The 18,435-nt window shown below is 45.7% G+C and overlaps 1 protein-coding gene across 2 annotated transcripts in view; it reads left to right on the forward strand.

The window, feature by feature from the left end:
• The window catches only part of COQ10B (coenzyme Q10B), a 262,558-nt gene extending 250,917 nt beyond the window's left edge, over positions 1-11,641 (forward strand). For both annotated transcript variants that reach the window (XM_069615733.1, XM_069615734.1), the window contains one exon: positions 10,160-11,641. In XM_069615733.1, the coding sequence (XP_069471834.1) occupies positions 10,160-10,327 (168 nt within the window). In that variant the 3' untranslated portion in view covers positions 10,328-11,641. The remainder of the gene's footprint in view (positions 1-10,159) is intronic.
• The last annotated feature ends 6,794 nt before the right edge of the window (positions 11,642-18,435 follow it).

An 18,435-nucleotide genomic window follows, 5' to 3' on the forward strand; every position in this document is an offset into this window, starting at 1 on the left:
TCGTCTCAAAATGAGACGGACCCAGATGGCTCTTAGGAGTTCCTGGCATCCGGCTGTGGACCCGGATTCCAAACGGATAATGATTCCGGATTCCATGAGTGGACCTGGACTGGTGGTCATCTCTCAGCAACCTGTCAGTGGGCGTGGGGGTTCCAGGACCCAGCCCCCATGGTGACGATCACGACAGACTCCTCCCTTTTCGGGTGGGGTGCGACGTTAGATCTTCTTCAGGTCTCGGACCTCTGGTCACCTCAGGACAAGCTCCTGCACATAAATCAATTAGAGCTTCTGGCGATTTTTCTGGCGCTCAAGGCGTTCAGACCTCTCATTGTCCACAAGGTGGTCCGCATAAGAACAGACAATGCGGTGTCGCTGTACTACATAAACAAGCAAGGGGGAACGAAGTCTCCCCCTCTCGTGGATCTGTCCATTCAGATTTGGGAGTGGGCCGTGCTTCATGGGGTTTGGCTGCTTGCAGTGCACATCCCGGGCCGGCTGAATGTCACCGCGGATGCCCTCAGCCGGCGGACAGTGGTCAGCTATGAGTGGGAGTTGAAGGCGGAGATCCTCTCATGGATTTTCTCGCGTTGGGGCACACCGGAGGTGGACCTCTTCGCCACGGCAGTAAACGAGAAGCTTCCTCAGTACGCCTCCAGAGGGGGGCTGGGAGCCTCCTCTCTGGGGGATGCACTTGAGATCCCATGGCACAACATGAGAGCTTACGCCTTCCCGCCTCTTCCTCTGGTTCATCGAGCAATTTGGAAGTTGAAGAGTTCTGTCAACTGTTCTCTTCTACTGATAGCTCCGTGGTGGCCGGCCAGGTTTTGGTTCTCAGAACTTCAACACCTGTTGGTGTGTCCGCCGATCAGGTTACCAGTAACTCCCGATCTTCTTCACCAAGGGGAACAGCAGATAGCAGATGTGGCACCCCTCCCCACAATCATTTAACTTGGCGGCATGGTGCCTGAGTTCACGGCTCTAGAGCCTTTGGGTTTGTCTGCGGATACCATGCGCATTATCCAGGCAGCCAGGAAACCCTCGACCAGATCCCCATATAAGAGTAAATGGCTCAGGTTCTGTCATTGGTGTTTGGAGAAAGAATTGGACCCGAGGGTGGTGACGATTGACAGTGCTGTCCTTTGTCTCCTCCCTAGCAGAGTCAGGGGTACATGTCTTGTCCTGCAGGACTTCTCTAGGCGATTGCCACCTACCTCTCTACAGACTGTTCTTATTCGTTAACCCGGTGGTGAAGAGACATTTTGCTGGTTTGACACGCCTCTACCCTCTGGTTCGTAGTGTGCACCCGCCTTGGGACCTAAATGTAGTCCTGACGGCGCTGTGCCATAAACCCTTTGAGCCAATGGCTACGGTTGACCTCAAGTACATGTCCTGGAAAGTGTCCTTTCTGGTCGCCGTTACGTCAGCGAGGAGAGTGAGTGAGCTCCAGGCATTGTCGTTGGAGCATCCTTTCTTGGTCTTTCACAGGGACAAGGTAGTCCTTCGGACGAACCCAGCTTTCCTACCAAAGGTAGTGACCGAATTCTATCTGAATCAGTCGATTTTCCCTTCCGGTCTTTTTTCCGAACCCTGCCTCGGAGGCGGAAAGGGTTCATCACTGCCTGGATGTCCAAAGAGGTCTTAAGTTCTACCTGAACAGGACTGCCGAGCTTTGGAGCTCTTCCCAACTGTTTGTGACCTTCGGTAAACCCCAGGGCAGGCCGGCGTCTAAGGCATCCATTTCAAGATGGATTGCTGCCTGTATCACGGAATCTTTCACCATCCAAAAGCTGAAACCTCCTAAGGATATCCATGCACATTGGTGCGAGGCAAGGCAGCTGCGGTTGCTTTTCAGAAGTATGCTCCCTGGGAGTCCATAGCTAGAGCGGCTACTTGGGCCTCCCCTTCTGATTTCTGTAAGCATTACTGCCTCGATATGAGCTCTAGGGCTGATGCTCAGTTCGGCCAGGCTGTGCTGAAGAACCTGTTTCAGTAAGGGGTATTTCCATCCACCCATAGTTCCTGTAACGAGTGCTTGGGAATATCCCATAAGTATGGAGGAAAGGGGACGGGACGTAGGAGTATTACCAGGTTACTCACCGTAGTGACCACCTTACTCCTAGTCCATAGGCCCCTTTCCTCCATTCGCCCGCCCGCTGTCCCCTCTAATAAGGTTCCTCTGTTATTGCTAATGGGTCTTGGACCCTGCGATAGAAAATGACTGATCGGCGATGCGCGGAGCGGAGCCAAGGTGGGCGAGGTTACGGCCGCGTGCTGGGCCCCGCGCAGGAAAGAGGGACGCATTTTTGAAGAAAAAAAAAAATTGATGCTTTTTACAAAAGTGCTCCGGTCCTGTCCCACAGGACAGAGAGATGTCCCATAAGTATGGAGGAAAGGGGACTATGGACTAGGAGTAAGGTGCTCACTACGCTGAGTAACCTGGTAATTATCTACTGTATTTATTTCATGCCACATACTGTACCAATGAATGTATGTACTCTTTCTTTTTGCTGCGCGCAACGATATGTAACTATGTTGTCCACATGATTATGCGCCCAGCTACCTGAGGGTTCGGACGCGCTCTATAAATAAACAAACTAAACTAATGTTTACAACTCTAACCAAGTGCGGAACTGCCAACATCCACATTCCTATCCAGATGGGAGATAGGAGGGACAGAGAGCACCATAGAGTAGGAGGGTACAGGGGTAGAGGAGAACACTAGGGAAGGAGACAGTCCGGGTGCAAGCAGATGAGACATGTAGACGATTGGACAAGACGGGCACTTAGGTAGTGGTAAAGAGGTTCACTAAGTGAGTGCTTTGCTGGAGGCAAGGCCACAGAACGACAATTCAATTTTAAAAACAGGAGAAAAACACACCGAAGTTTGAGTCTGCTATATGGACAGGTTTGCAGGGTAGAGTGAGATTCTATTCTTCACCCGGGCCACTCCTACCTTAATAGTCGCTGCTGGTTGACATCTGGCCACTGGCTTCCCCTGCAGACATTGGCTGGAGCCCCTTCTGTTGATGCCACCCCTTTGCCTTGGGGCCCTTAGCAGCTGGGGCTGCCGGGCAGATGTCTGCCCTGGGAGGTCAGTTAAGAGCAGGGAACCCACCAATCACGGGAGGGAGGGGCATGGAAGGAGAAAACACGGAAGGGGAAGCAGCAGCAATGCTGCACACTGGGCCTGGGGCTCGAACAAAATATGCCACCAGAAATCAAGAAGGTCAGTGGCACAATGAGCACTCAACTAGGCTGCCAGGAGAGCCGTACACACTACCCAGCGACTAGGCCAGCAAACAGTGAACCCACCAATCCCAGGAGGAGGGAGGGGAATGGAGGGAAAGAACACGGAAGGGGGCAGCTGAAGTGACCCTGCAGACGGAGCCTGGGGGCTCAAAACAAACAAAAATAAACCACAATCACGGGAGGAGGGAGGCCTGGGAGGCGGGAGCAGGGAGGGGAATGGAGGAAGAAAACACGTAAGGGAAAGCCGAAGCGACGCTGCACACGGGGCTTCAAAACAAATAACAAAAAAACACAATCCTGGGAGGAGGGAGGGCTGGGAGGAGCAAGGGAAATGGAAGGAGAAAACACGGAAGGGGAAGCAGCAGCAACGCTGCACACAGGCCCTGGGGGGCTCAAACAAAATATGCCACCAGAAATCAAGGACGACCAGGAGGGTCAGTGGCACAATGAGCACTCACCTATGCTGCCATGCAGATAGATTCATGAATTGGGGTACCAAAATGGCCTCCTGTGCAAACAAAGAAGTGCAAGCTAGTGCTTATGTGGACAAGAGCCAGTTTTATGCTTCTGCACTCTGGCCCCACTAGGTGCTGGAGACAATGCGATCATTGGCGAGTGCCAGGGAATTCTGAGGGCTTCCCAGTTGCTATAGCCTCCACAGGGCGATTGAAGTCTGATCTAAAAGCACAGTCACAAGATGGGAATTGTCTGAAGTAAACAAGATGGGGTTGGGTCTTAGGAATCGGGGCCAAGCCTAACCTCCAGCGCTGAAGATGCCTCTGCAGCTCACATCAGTGTAACCCCACCGACCATGCCAGGACGAGAAGGGCAACAGCCTATTATGCAGTGGTAGAAAGTCACCTTTTGTTCTCGTTAAACCAGTGGGCTTGGCACATACACTGGTAGACATTCAGGCAGCAGACAATCAAGCCTGATGGTGCCGCCAGGTCTGGGATTGGAGAAGTTAACACCTAATTGAAACATTAGGAAGGGGGCGGCGGCCCGGACTGGCGGGGGTGAGGGACTCCTTTTGAGCTCAGCGTGTATGGACTACCCTGCCATACAAAGTTAGAACTAGCAAGATAAGAAAAATGTTCATTAAGGCCATCAACTGCAACTGAATGCAATGGAATTAAAAAGCAAATTTGGCATGTTTCATGTTAACCACAATGTAGTCTACAAATGATGGACTAAAGATTTGGGACATCCAGAATTGTCAAGCAATGATGCACTCACATGTTTGAAGACTAGTCACAAAGTTTCTGCACTGTGGCAGGAAAACCACAGGCCAGGAACGGAGGCAAGTGGGCGAGCTGGATTGTGGCAAATCTTCAGCAAGGCAATGTGCCTGGTAAAGGCCAGACAGTTGGCGAGTAGTTTGTGCTTCAGAGGCTGCTGCCCCTTCCATCAGTATATCCCCAGTAAACCAAATCAAACCAACACGTCAAGATATAGTGGTGTTTTAATACGGCTACAACTTAGCCATGGGTTGGCGAGATTTATTTGGAGAAGTAGGCACTAGTCAGAAGGCAGCCAATCTGTGTGGGGCCATGAAGACACTGGCAGAAATGTGCTGGAGGACCACGCCTCAGTCCCCTCCCATCCCCCTTGAGGTTGGGTAAGAATTGGTGCAGTCACAATGTGTGAGACTACACAAGACGTATCTGCTTGGTATTGGGTAACCCACCTTTTGGTATAGGTCTGTACTACACAAGTTAGTGTAACTGAGCAGCCAGGCCTATCTCAAGCGAAGTAAATGTGAGCTGTAGAGCTGTACAAATGAAATTTGTCAATACATGTAACACTTCTACTCAAGTATTTAAAATTCATGTCCAATAACTAAGCATTGTTTAAAAAGGCAATTTGTTGAAACAATGTAAATGGACTTTAAAATTACTTTTCAGAGTCGAGACAAGTTGGTGGATAATCTTTGGATATGCTCCTTACACAATTCCTACACCCTTGGGTGACTTCAATCACAAGGACAGTTTGGAATTTATGTATCCCACTAGTAAATGTTGCAGATTCTGAGGTTGTAGAATGGAAAGGTTGGGAAATAAAAAGGTTAGAACAGTTTTTAACTGAGGACAACCAAACCCTCCAATGAAGTTTAGATGAGCCTTTCCCAGCAGTATTAGTATACAACAAGCTACCACCTACGGGGGACAAACCAGATCAAAGTCAATGGACTAGAAGAGTGCCTTCAGGGAACCAGGACAGCCATAGTCATTTGTGACAGTCTATAGATCTGATGTGTTTCTTGGATCAAATAACACGAAAGGACCGAGGGGGGGGCCTCATACCTGAGTGTACCCTTATGTATTCACACATTAGAAAACTCAGGTTGGTCGGTTCTGTAGGGGATATTTTTGTCAAATATTTTATTATGAGTTGAGGTTCGCCCTCTTGTGAGGTACTCGCAGTTCCTTTAAAACTGCTTCATAGATGAAAAAAGATTTTTATTTAGTTTCTCTATCCACAGAATGTAAAAAAAAGGATACATATATGTATTTCTACTGCATACTTATATTCGTTTGTCTTAATTATTTCAAAATGTCTTAAAGATTCAATTCTCCCATTTTTTTTCAGTTCTGGTCTTTTTCATTGTTTTTCCAGTGTCCAGTTAGAGATTTTAATGGTTCCCATCTTTTTCAGGGCTAACCTAAAAATGTTACATGAGAAAGTAGAATAAGGGGCTATTGAGTAGCCCCCCAGCACTCCACGTAAAATGCTGCGTGCTGGACCTACAAAGAGAAAAGGTAAGTAAAGTCAATTTCACTTTACTATTCTTGGGAACTGTAGTTCACCCAAGAAAAGGTATTCAAACCTTAAGATGATTTCTCGGTGACACTGCACTGAAGGTGCGGTGTCACCATACAAAAAGCAGATGCCTATGGAGTTTGTCAGACTCCAAAAACAGTAAAAACACAACATCCAAATCTGGTAAAAAAAAAAACACTTGGTGAGAAAGTCTTACTCACTCCAGGGTTAAAAATTAAAATGTCCCAAGTCCAGCAAAAGAGCTAGGGGTCTCTAAGGTTGAAGGGAATTGGCACAGAAATGAGAATTCTCCCTAACAATTTCCCCCATCACCATCCACCTATTGAGGTGGGCCAGACTGGAGATTGGAGATATGCTTTCTGAAGACGTGACATCTGCAGAGTCTGGCAGAAGAAAGCTAATATGCCTCCAGAAATGTAGCCTTATTCAAGCAGGGAGCTGCTGTCCTATGCTGGATTTGAAGGCCCGCAAACTGTTGCTTCAAATTGTTAGGACTAATTTTCTATACTCTGGCCTGGTTGATATCGTACCAGGGGCTAAGGTTCTAGGCAAAGGGCACCCCATCACCAGTTTGCCCTACACAGCCGTTCTATGTCATATCATCGACAGGCATTATTGCGGCGGAATTGGGAGCACGGCCAGTACTTTGCTTCTGAAATCCTGCCACTACTTAGTCTATTACTACCACTCGAATCTTACCATTGTTGAATCTTGCTGTGCTCCAACGTTAGCCACGTCATAGAATTTTGGTGCTTCCTAGTTACAGCCAATGGGTTAAATATAGCTTCTTATTTGAATGTAGCAACTGTACTGAATTTTTATTTTTGGTATAGCCACTGTCTTGATGTTTGATGAATTTTGAGTACAGCCTGTGCACTGAATTTTGTGATGCAATTGTCCACTAACCCTACTAAACTCTCCAATACCCTGCACACTCACCCTCAAACAGAATATAACACTCCCTCTACCTCAGCAAATACCTAAAATCACCACAACTGCACACTAGTCTTTTAAATTCCAGACCGAGCACGTCCTATATTACAAAAGAGTGCTGGGGGGTTACTTAGTATGCCCTTTGTCTAGAAACTCATGTAGCAGTCAAATGCTACCCTTTCATCTCAGAATGGCTAGTGGCAGTGGTTTTACAACAAACTACCATGATTTTTCCCGACCGCGAGCTCCGGTAGTGTTAAATCGCAGGAGCTATGTTTTTCAAGATGGTATCTGAGCCCCTCTGTAAAAACAGGTCCCGGTCTTCTTTTTTCACCATTTCTTTGTGGAAAGGGTCCTTCTAGAGTTTTGCTCTGCGCACCAAACCAGGTTTGGTCTCTTTGTTCATTCGCCTTTAGCGGGCTTCAGGAGTGAAGCTCTCCTCCAGCGCCTGAGTGTCTGGGGTGGGCAGGAAGTGAGGGAGGTGCATGAAACGCCCGGTGCTTAGTGTCCTAGGAGACCCAAATGCACTCTGTGGTGATTGGCTTGCTGATTGTCTGGCAAGGACAGCCACCCTTCTGGGCGAGTGACGGCTAGGCTGGAATTAATGGGAGAGAACTGAATAAAAGGCAAGTCTATTGTCTTGGAAGGCAGTCGACCACTGGAACGAAGGGACCCAAGAAAAGCCTGAAAAGGACTGCTGCAACTCCTGGACCGTTGGTTTGCCAGATGAAGGCCTGCGACCAGTCCGAATCACCAAGTTTGCATCGACAGAGAAGCCCCTACAAGGACGACCCTTTGAGTTGGTGGGACAAATCAACTCGACAGTAAGCCACCTGGATACCAAACTCGGAGCCGGTTGCATTTTCCTCATAGTGCTGCAGGAAACCTCATAACCAGGGAGAGGGACACCAGTTTGTGTGCGTTACTTACAGCCACCGGAATTTAAGTTTGCCAAGTGCCAGCTTTTTGCCAGTCCCAGTGCAATGCAGGAGTCTCCCGTCGGCCTCTCTTGTCCCCACGACTGAGGCACAGGAACAGCGAGATCTGCAGGAACGGAAGTCTTCAGCTGCATCTTTTTCTTCATTTGTGAGGTACTGTGAAATCAGACTGAGTACTTGACTATCGTGGTGAAAGTGCTTGAAACGTTGCAACTCGCCGGCCTAATCAGCTTATGACCCAACATATGATTCTTCTTTTTACAAACTACTTCCAAGAACTTGTGCAGAGACTTTACTGTTTAATTACCAGAACCACTTTATCCTATCCAAGACTTTAGCCCATTGACTTTGGCCTAGCCTATTGAATTGACTCTTCTGGTGAACTCAAAGTATTTGCACTGTCTAAGAATAATTGTAACCTTTCATGTTCTAATAATCTTTGCCTTTTACTCCTCTTGAAAAGTATTCTGAAATAGTATTGAAGTATATTTGTGTGTGATTATATTGCCGCCTTATAAATGTTTTATAGCAGACAGATAAATCAAGAAGTATTAAAGAAACCTTGAGTGTAAGAGTTTCCTTGACCACTTGTAATTGTAGACCTCTGTGTAACATCATTACTGCTCACATTCCCCTTTTGAGATATGCTTAGCTCCGCTACCAAAACTGTGTAGTACAGACTTATACCAAAGGTTGGTTTGCTTACACCTGTAGTCCTAGTTGTGTGTAGTGGTCCCAAAGGGTACTGCATACATACTTTGCCTAACACACACACACTACGCAATACCCAACAAGAAACTAAACCAATTGCAAACAAACCGCCCCATGCACTCTCATACACCAGAACATGACTACCAACTAGAAACAAACCAGTACAGTTACTGACTTCCTAACTTAAGCTACCAACAACACATCAACTTTCTTGTGCTTTTCCCTCTCAATCCCACAAAGCCAGCCCTCCCATTTCAGATCCTCCAGAGCGCCTGGAGACCATGACAATGACAGCGGTACGTGGTATAAATTACAATAGCATAACGCCCTTGTGCTCATTAAGTGGCACGAGCAAAAAATGAGCTTTGCCACAGGTGCTCAAGGAAAGAAAAGATGGCATATGTCATTACAATGATAGACTGCATGTAAAACGCAATTATGCTCCAATACACCATTGCTGCTTCTGCAACACAGAATGGTTCACAATGTGGGATTAGTCAGTACTTTGGTAAAACAGGGTGGCTGCCATTCAAATGAGAAAGTTCTAATATCTTCTACCAGATTACAATAATGTTACACATTTTTGAATAGCAAGTCATTTCTGAAACACTTGTAATTACTTTGTTCTGTCAAGGAACGTATATCACTGTATCTGAGTTCTGTGTCAATTTCTTTGGCATTTAGAAGTATGGGGTTCAATACTAAAAATGTGAAACTTCAAGTCCTGTTTCAGAAGAATGCCTTAACTATACACCTTAGTAGTTCTCTGAAATGGAATGTCCACGAACAGGGTTAGCTGGTAATTTAATAACCTAGTGTTGGCAACTCGGGTTGTACAGAACTTTTAGAAATTCTCCTTTATTAAAATGGTATGAAGGTTTGATTATATGTGCTGATTAAAGCTATAGCTCAAAACCAAAAACTCATAATTGCATTCTATCCATTTCTGTTGTGCAATGGAGTTTACTAAACCGGTAATCTCCATGTTGGAGTTGTCTGTTTAATGCTTTGCCATGTGGGTGCGCAGGGACCCATACTAATACATTCATAGCGTTGCCTTACTTGTGCACCTTAATAGACCGGGCACATGCACTGCCCCACAACACGAGATTAGGCTGGATTATCGCTTGCTCAAATTAAGGATTACATGTATCATGTTTCCCAGCAAGTGCTTTTCTAGACGATGGCAAGCAAACCAAGAGAACGCCACTAAATGGTTTACTCCTCTTCCGTTTCAAAAACCTTTGAGGGTCAACAATAAAAAATAAAATGTTTGTTGCGTTTCTGTCACGTGGCCCTGATTTTTTTTATTTTTATTTTTTTGGCGGGTGGAGTCCCCCTTTAAAGTTTAATCTGTTATAGCCCCAAAAAGTGGCAACTGGTAACTATTGTGCTGTAAGCTAATTTATACTGTAGCCCTAACCTTACAATGCGTGGTGTTGCTATTAAGTAGCTTTGGTTGTTTTTGTAACACTTGCTTTAGCTCACCTGTGAATATATACTGTGAAATGTGTGCTGGAGCTCACCCTTTCTCTTTTATTGAACAGGTTTCTTTTGAATTTCGTTCACTGATACATTCTCAGCTGTCTACAGTATTTTTTGATGAGGTTGTTAAACAGATGGTGGCTGCCTTTGAAAGAAGAGCATCGCATCTATATGGGCCTGAAACTACAATTCCACGCGAACTAATGCTTCATGAAGTTCACCAAACGTGAAGATGGGACGGACCACACAGCTTGGCTTTGTGGACAAGCTACTCTAAATACTGTATTTATATTCTGCTTTTTTCCTCTGGCTTCAACACCTTGTGGGGTACTTTTTTTTTTTTAATTTGTTTTATGGCTTGTTTATAGCTCAGCAGGGTATGTAAAACGCACACTTATAAATAAATTATACATCATGTACATAGGTGAATATTTTAGCTCTGACTTTTTACATGTCTTATTGTATAGGTGTATAGCAGCACTGCATTGGCTTGGTAAATGCAGTTGTAAAGTGAGTGGCAGCTACTGAGTTTGACAAACTGAAAATGCCTCTTTACAATTTTGCCAAGTCTGAAATTTGGCTGGTCACTTGAATTCTTATTAAGAAAATCACTGCCTCTGTTACAGTAGTTAGGCGAGTTCTTTGTAATAATATTTATCTACTTCATAATGTACTAATTTGCAATATGTAATATACTTTTTTTAAGTTATTAGAAGTTAGGTTCTTAACGTGCTCCTATTTATTAAGTATATTTGTTTGGGTTTGTGACCATGCATCTGATTTTCTTCGTGCACTGACCTGGCCCTGTGGTGGTACAGTCCGAGCATCGCTCAGGCGGGGGCAGTATTGGCTACACCGCTTCTGAATACCCACTCCTGGGAACGTGATGGATTGACGGAAGAACGGAAACTTGACGTTTAGTTTGGATGGAAAATGGACTGCAGGACAAAGCAACCCAATAATCTTGAATAGTCTCAAGACTTTTTGTACTGATTTTTCTTTCGTGTATCCTGGTTTAGTTGAGCCTCCTAGTTACATTTAACGGCGAGATTACAGAGTACAGGTGAGCTAAAATGGCAGGCTTTGATGAAGTAATATTCGTTACAAAGTGAGCTGTTTTGTTTCACTTAACATTGCTCAAGTCTTCATATGCTGTTAAACTGCAACTTCTTACCTACCCCACAGAATTGGTGGGTGACATCTGACTTTGAAAATTAGCAAGTCTGTTTTTTCTTACTTTTCAGCGACTCTTGGACATCCCTTTGGTAGTGGACCAGAACCTCAGTTAAAAAAAGAAAACATTGGTGCTTATTTTCCGATATTAAAGGGAATTGTCTTTCACTAATGGGCTAAAATAAACCAGTTTAGTTTTTGCATCCATTTTTTTTATTGTATAAGAAAAGATTAACCATTTGACTGAGCCAAACTTTTCATAAAATATTTTATAAAGGCCAAGTACAAAATGATTGAGGATTTTAAAGCAATAAATGCATTCAGAAGTCTGTCTAGTATTTCTTTGTCACTTATAAAAACAGCTTGCATTACCTTTTATTTCGGAGTTTTTCATTATGAAAGTGATTGTTTCATCCATGTTGCTCGAGTCTAAAAATGTCTGAATTGCTGAATACCTTTAGTTTTAAAATGCACATATTTTATTGCTTCCGTGACAGTTGACAAGGCCATGCTATAGTAAACTGGATTTAATGGTACAGCATAACTTTCTCTGTACAGTTAGTTAATGACCCGGAAAAACACCCCTGGTTATGAGCAGGTTCTTTTTGAAGGGGGTGGGGAGGGCAAGAGGGGAACACATGCCTAGTCTGCAGAGCTTGATGACGCCACTTTCACCATTATGCTTTTACATCGGAGGTACTGCCTCCCCTGTGGCTACCTTCTGTAGCTGGTTGTGATGGGGTGTTTCTGGAATGACACGATAACGAGGAACAAATTAGCGTAAGCAATGAAGGTTATGAGCAAGGTGAGTAATTTCACAGACCCTTTACATAACTTCCAAGCAAAGCTTCATGGGACCCCCCTTAGTGCTCACATGTAACACATTAGATATCTGACAAGGTAAGTAGGTGGTTATGACTCAGATAAAATCTAGGGTATTTCAACCAAGTTGAGGGCTCTCAGCCTTGTTGGGCACATTAAGGCGTTAAAGTCTTTCTCTGCGTAGTTCAAAAAGGGCGACCAGACCATTGTGAACAGGAAGAGGTCCTCATATCAGCTGTAAGTTTTTCTTTGGCAAGGGTGTTCCAGACTTTGTCGAGCCACATACCTGTAGTTGGTGGCTGAGGTTGCTTCCATAAATGTGAGAGCTTGGCCGCCAGAAGCAGGTGCGCTACCCGCTTGACTTCCGCTGCCGTGCATGTTTAAGTGAGTTATGCAGGCCTAGCATACATATTCTGGGGTCTTGTGGAATGTCTCTGCCCACTATGTCCTTCAGTTTCGACCTGACTTCCAGCCAGAAGCCTTCCACCGGCGAGCAGTCCCTGTTGGGTAAGAATTGGTGCAGTACACTGTGTGAGACTACACAACACTTATCTGCTTGGTATTAGGTAATCCACCTTTTGGTATAGGTCTGTACTACAAAAGTTGTTAGTGTGACTGAGCAAGAGGGGGCTACATGTGTGCTGTAGAGCTGTAGCAATGAAATTCGTTGTTGCAAATAACCAAGTAACACTTGCACTCAAGGTTTCAGTTATAAATGGTGCATCAAGTTGTAAATGAGCATTCTTTAAAAAGGCAATGTGTGTAACCATGTAAATCTACTTTTAAAATACTTTTCAGAATTGGAACAATTTAGTGAGTAATCTTTGGATATGCTTCTTAAACAATTCCTACACCCTGGTGTAACTTCAATCACAAACAGTAATGGCATTTATATACAGGTTCTGAGGTTGCGGAAAGGGTTAGGGAAGGAAAAAGGTTAAACAGGCTCTCAGTATATGTGAGGACACTTAATTCTTCCAATGGAATCTAGACACGCCTTTCCCAACAGTAGTATAAAACAAGTTACCACCTATGGTGGGGGCGGGGAGGGGACAATATCAAAGTCAGTGGGCTAGAAGAGTCTGCAGGGAGCCAGGACAGCCAAAGTCAATATGAAAGTCTATTGAGCTGAGGCACTTCTTAGAATCAACGTCTTGCACAAAGTTGGAGTTTGTAGAAAATGAGTTGTAGGGTCACAAGCTGTTAAACCTGTGAGAAACCGTTAGAATCAATTATAAAAAAATAATCCACTGAAAATTTCAACTGAGAAAAGTACAGCTAAAAGACAATGTGGTAGGTACCCCAAGCCTAAACAGTACCTCTGGTTTGAAGAAGAGTTACACCGGTGTAGACCCTGTGTTCCTGAGCCTCAGTCGTGGGCACAAGAGGGAGGAAGTCTGGAGGGCTCCTGTAGCAGTAGTTGGGAAGTTGTCTGCAGCTACGGGCTCTTTTCGGTTCAGCGTCACATGTGGTTTCAGCGCTTGGCAAACCACCATTGTGGATCTCTGACACCTGTTGGGCTTCCTTCGCTCCATGGGTCCTGCACTCTGGTGAGGGGACTCTAGCTCAGGTCGTCCTGCTTCTGGAGGGTCTTTAAGATTCCTGGAGCTTCTAACTGGAGTTCAGATGTTGCACTCGACTATGGATTTCTCCCCCTACCCCACCCCTCCCCACCTCTCCCCGGCACTCGGTTCTTGCAGCAACAAAGCAGTACAGTCACTCAGGGGTCCAGTGGAGTTCGTCTCAGGGTTAGTTGGTCCCATTAACTCGAGGGAAGAAGTCGTTTACGGTTTCTGCGTCTGGTATTTCTCCCAGTGGACGACTCTGCCTCTAGTCCCAAAACCCCTGCCTTTTAAGCAGATTACTCCCATTCATGCACAACCTCTGCTGTTAGTCAGCCAATCGGGACTGGATACGTTCAGGCACTAGGACAGGGGAGATGCAGGAACCTCCCTCACATTCTGCCTTTCCAGACACACCGGAGGCAGGCTTCAGGGTTGAAGCCCACCAAAGGCAAAACGACCAAAAGGCTCAGACCTGTCTCTACACGCAGAGTAAAACCCAAGAAAGACCTCACAAACACAAAATGGCGAAAAAGAAGTCTGGGACCATTTTACAAAATGGCCACCCATGGGTGCTGTACTGCAGCTGAGGATTCAGCCTGCGGTAGAAAAGCACAATGGTAGGAAAATTAAACCCCTGCCACCAGCATTTAAAGTTAAGAGGGTAACATAATAATGTAGGATAAGGGGATAGTAGGTAACCCCCCAGCACTCCATATAAAATGGTGCGTGCTGGACCTATAAAGAAAAAAGCAAGGTAAAGACAATTTGACTTTACTATTCTTGGGAACGGTTGTTCTCACAAGGAAAAGGTATTTAAACCGTATGAGAAATCTAATGGATTTCTCGCATCACTGCACTGAAGGTGCTGTGTCACCATACACAAAGTAGATGCCTATGGAGTTTGTCAGACTCCAAAAACAGTGAAAACACATTAATCCAAATCATGGGAAAAACACGAGTGGGGGAAAAAAAAGGTCCCTCTCACTCCAGGGTTAAAATTAAAAAGTCCTAAAGTCCAGCAAAGAGCTGGGGGTCGCTAAGGTTGAAGGGAATTAGCACAGAAATTAGTATTCTCTCTAACCATCACAGAGGATATGCAATAGAGTTCCTTCTGCCCAGCAACAGCATGGAGCGATTTCCTGCATATATCCTGTCTGAGGTGCCGGAGGATAGCTCTCTACACAGCTCTCTCGCAGCCAGCACAATAGGATCGTCTTTCAAGGGGCGAGAGCAAATTAATAGCTTTTTATAGCCTGGATATCAGCCCTTAGTCGTTCAGGAACCTGCATGAGCCAATCTATAGAGGGACTAACTCCCTGGTAGCCCATTTCTCAACAGATGGGTGAAGCACCCACTGTCTGGCTTGGAAGTATCGAACGGTTGCCCTCAGTGAGCCCCATTACATTAAAGCCTCCTGTACAGTGGCAACTCTTCAACCTTCCCTTATAGCGTTCAACCTCGGCCAGAGGTTTGGCCAGAATTTGTGCCAAGCCTTTGTAGAATTTGGTGGTAAAATCTGCGCCTCCAGGTTCTGTCTGTGAAGGATAGCTGCGGCAACTGCACTCCATCCAGGTATGCCCACTGCTGCTGAGCATCTGGCTTGTCGGAAGAGTAGAGCATGCTGTAAAATTGGTACAGGAGATACTTTTTGCTTGACTTTCTCCCCCCTATGCCCCTCGCTCTCTATTCTGGGTGTCCCGAAGGGTTGCGATAAAGGATGAGCCACTCTGCTGCCTAAAGAGCTGGGCTAATGGCCTCCTTTGCCCTGCTCATAGTAGCACTGTTGGAGACGGCAGGGTGTGTTCTCTGGGTTCTTAGGAATTTTAGCTGATTTTATTTTAACCATTGTGGTCTCTCTAAGGGCCTTCCTTGTGGGGGCCTTTCTGTATTCCTTATTATGAACTGTTTCAGTCACCCTGAATGGGGCTCCTGTGGCCCGGTGCCCCTCCCGGTGTCCTCTGTTAATTGAAGGATTAACAGCTTTGCTCCCTCCTCTGTGGAAAACATTGTATGGACTCTGCCTTCTAGTTTAAATTGCAGGCCGAAAGGATATGTCCACTTGTACTGCATTTCCCATCGCCAGAGTTCCTCTGTCATGGGTTTGAGCCTCTGTCTTCTCCGGAATGTGTTCTGGGACACATCTTGTAATATCTGAATAGTAGATTCTCCAAATTGAATTGTATTAACCATTCTCGCTGCCCCCCCCCCAACAACATAGCGCCTTTATCCTTGTACGCCTGAAACTTTACTACTGCATCTCTGGGGGGGCTGGAGGTGATCCGGGAGTCTCTCTTTGGGCCCATCCTGTCGGTTCGGTCTATCTGAAGTGCGGCCTGGGCGCTTTCCCATTGAGCTGCTGAAGGAGTTGCTGGACACGCCCCACAATATTGTCGCCCTCAGCCTCTTCCTTGAGATATTTCAGAATAGAGCAAGGAGGGAGAACTTGTGCATCAAAGTCCTCACACTTAAAGCACAATGCCTCAGTGTCCTCCTTGAGCGCAGGTAGGGAGCCCTGCGCCTCTTTGAGCTCAGATGCCAAGTCTGCAGTCGACCATTCTCCTTGATCCACTCTCGCACTCAGCACCCTAATCTCCATTTTTTTTGTTCCTTAGTAGAGTCGGCCATCTCTTTACGGAGGTCTCTTTATTTTGAAATGTAGAGATTCCTTTTATATCCTTCATGGTGGCGTCCAGAGCGAGTTCAGAGTATGGTCTGAGCTGCTGTGCACTTGGGTGCGATGGGTCCACTACTGGCTTCTCCCTCCTTGTCTTCCCTCTTTTGGTTTCTTTGCCAAGTAGTACTGTCTATCTTGCAGCTTCTTCTTCTTGGCTGACTTGCGCATCTCTCCCAATTGCTATGCAAGCAGCTCTGATGATGGGTGAGGAGTCACCGCTGCACCTGGGAGGGTGCACAGTTTGCATGTGCGTGGGTAAGCACATGGATGGATTTCCTCACTACCAGGTGTTTCCAGCTGGTTTGGGGCCCCGGCTCCTTCCAGCCTCTGCAGGCACCCCTGGTGTCATTTATATGTATTTCGTCTTTGGGCCCAGGTCAGCTTGTCATTGGCCTCCCGAATCTAGCGCACGTTCTGTGCCCCCAACCTCACTCTACCACTAAGGGGTTGGAGGTTAAGGGGGTCGTGTCAGCATCACACAGTGCTGGGGGTGCGTCCGTAACCTTGACTGGGTTCCCTTAAATGGTGGTCTGGCCAACCGGGCACCTTACAGGGCTCTCCTCAGCTTGGAGACAGGAAAAAGTCCAGCCCATCCTCTATTTTCCGTTTCCCACTTAATTCGTGGATTCAGAGATCGTTTGCGCCAGGAATGACCGGTATACATTAGGCCAAGCTTGCTACTGATTAAGAACTGTAGACACTGGTGTGCGTGTACCCTGGTCATCTTTAGGAGATGGTGCCACCTGTGTTTTGAGTACTGAATACTGGTTTCGGCGTATGCCCTTTGAAAATGTTGCATCTTGGTTAGGCCTTAGGCACACACAGGCGGTGTGTGTATCGCTTACCAAGTGCATCTGATGAATTTTGAAGTGCTAATGTGCCTCCGCCTGTCCTGTCTAGTGGACAGGGACCCACAAAAGGAACAATGGGCGTGCAAGCTTCTTTCCTACGTTGCCTCTGTATGATGAAATAAATATTTCGGTTGATTGTGCGAGCCCCGTACTAGGTATAATCTGCCATCTCCTAGTGGGTCCTGAGCAGCCCTACAGATACGTGGTGCAATGGCCACTTGATGCCTTAAAACTGGCAAATAATCCCAACGAAAAAATGGATAGCAAAAACTCAACAAAAACAGATTGATCTATATATTCATTCAGTGGAACCTGCAGAGCTGCCATATGAAAGAGCTTGAATATTGCCACCGGATCTGAAGAGGAACTGTAAGGTAAAAATGCAATTTTTTTTTTTCCTCATTCAAAAGTTGTTTAAAAAACTAAAATATAATTTCACTTGCCTGAAAATTAAACCTGCGCCCCCCACACCCGCCACCTCCCACCTCTGCCCCTTCCTTCCCCTGCCACTCTTCCCTATTGGGAACTACTTTGTTATATATAGATGTATTTCGTTTTTTAACACCCGCCCTAATCTCATGTTCTCCCAACTTCAAAAAACTAAACATTTTGAAATTAGTTTTTTGTGTTTTTTTAAAAATTCTATTTTTAATCTGGAGCTCTGCTCTGTATTGCAACTTTTTTGTTCAAACGAGAATCTGGGCTGGGAATCAATAGGGACGTTCCTGTAATGCTACAATTGCTAAAACCCATCTCAAGTCAAACAGTTTCTAAAAACAATAAAGTTCCTAAAACATGTGAGGTGTTTTCCCTGCTCAATCAGATACCACCATTCATCGGGAGATGGCGTGCTTAAGGAGTCCAGGAAACTCTACGTTCGTGGTTCAGTGTAGTTAAGGCTGTGCAAAATAGCAATGTATGTTTTGCGTGTCCAACCGACCCCTTGTGTATTTTACAATGGTCACATTGCACGACTCTTGGACTAATAGAAAGTCTGATGGACACTACTTCTTTTGTAGACATTAGTAAAATATGTATTCATTTCAGACCATCTTCCCTTGTCTGATTGATGGCCAAAGCACCCTTTGAGTTGTTCTCTCGCATAACCAAGTTTTCCATGGATGGATCAGCACACTGTAATTTTAGTCTTCCACGCAACCCCCAACCTGTTAACCATGTAGACTTTAGACACTGAAAATCAGAAAGGAACAGAATGTGGCAGCCTATGCCATAGAGGCAGGCTGGTCTACACA

This window comes from Ambystoma mexicanum, chromosome 9 (assembly GCF_040938575.1).
Source record: "Ambystoma mexicanum isolate Mex_15411 chromosome 9, UKY_AmexF1_1, whole genome shotgun sequence".
NCBI classification, from domain to species: domain Eukaryota; kingdom Metazoa; phylum Chordata; class Amphibia; order Caudata; family Ambystomatidae; genus Ambystoma; species Ambystoma mexicanum.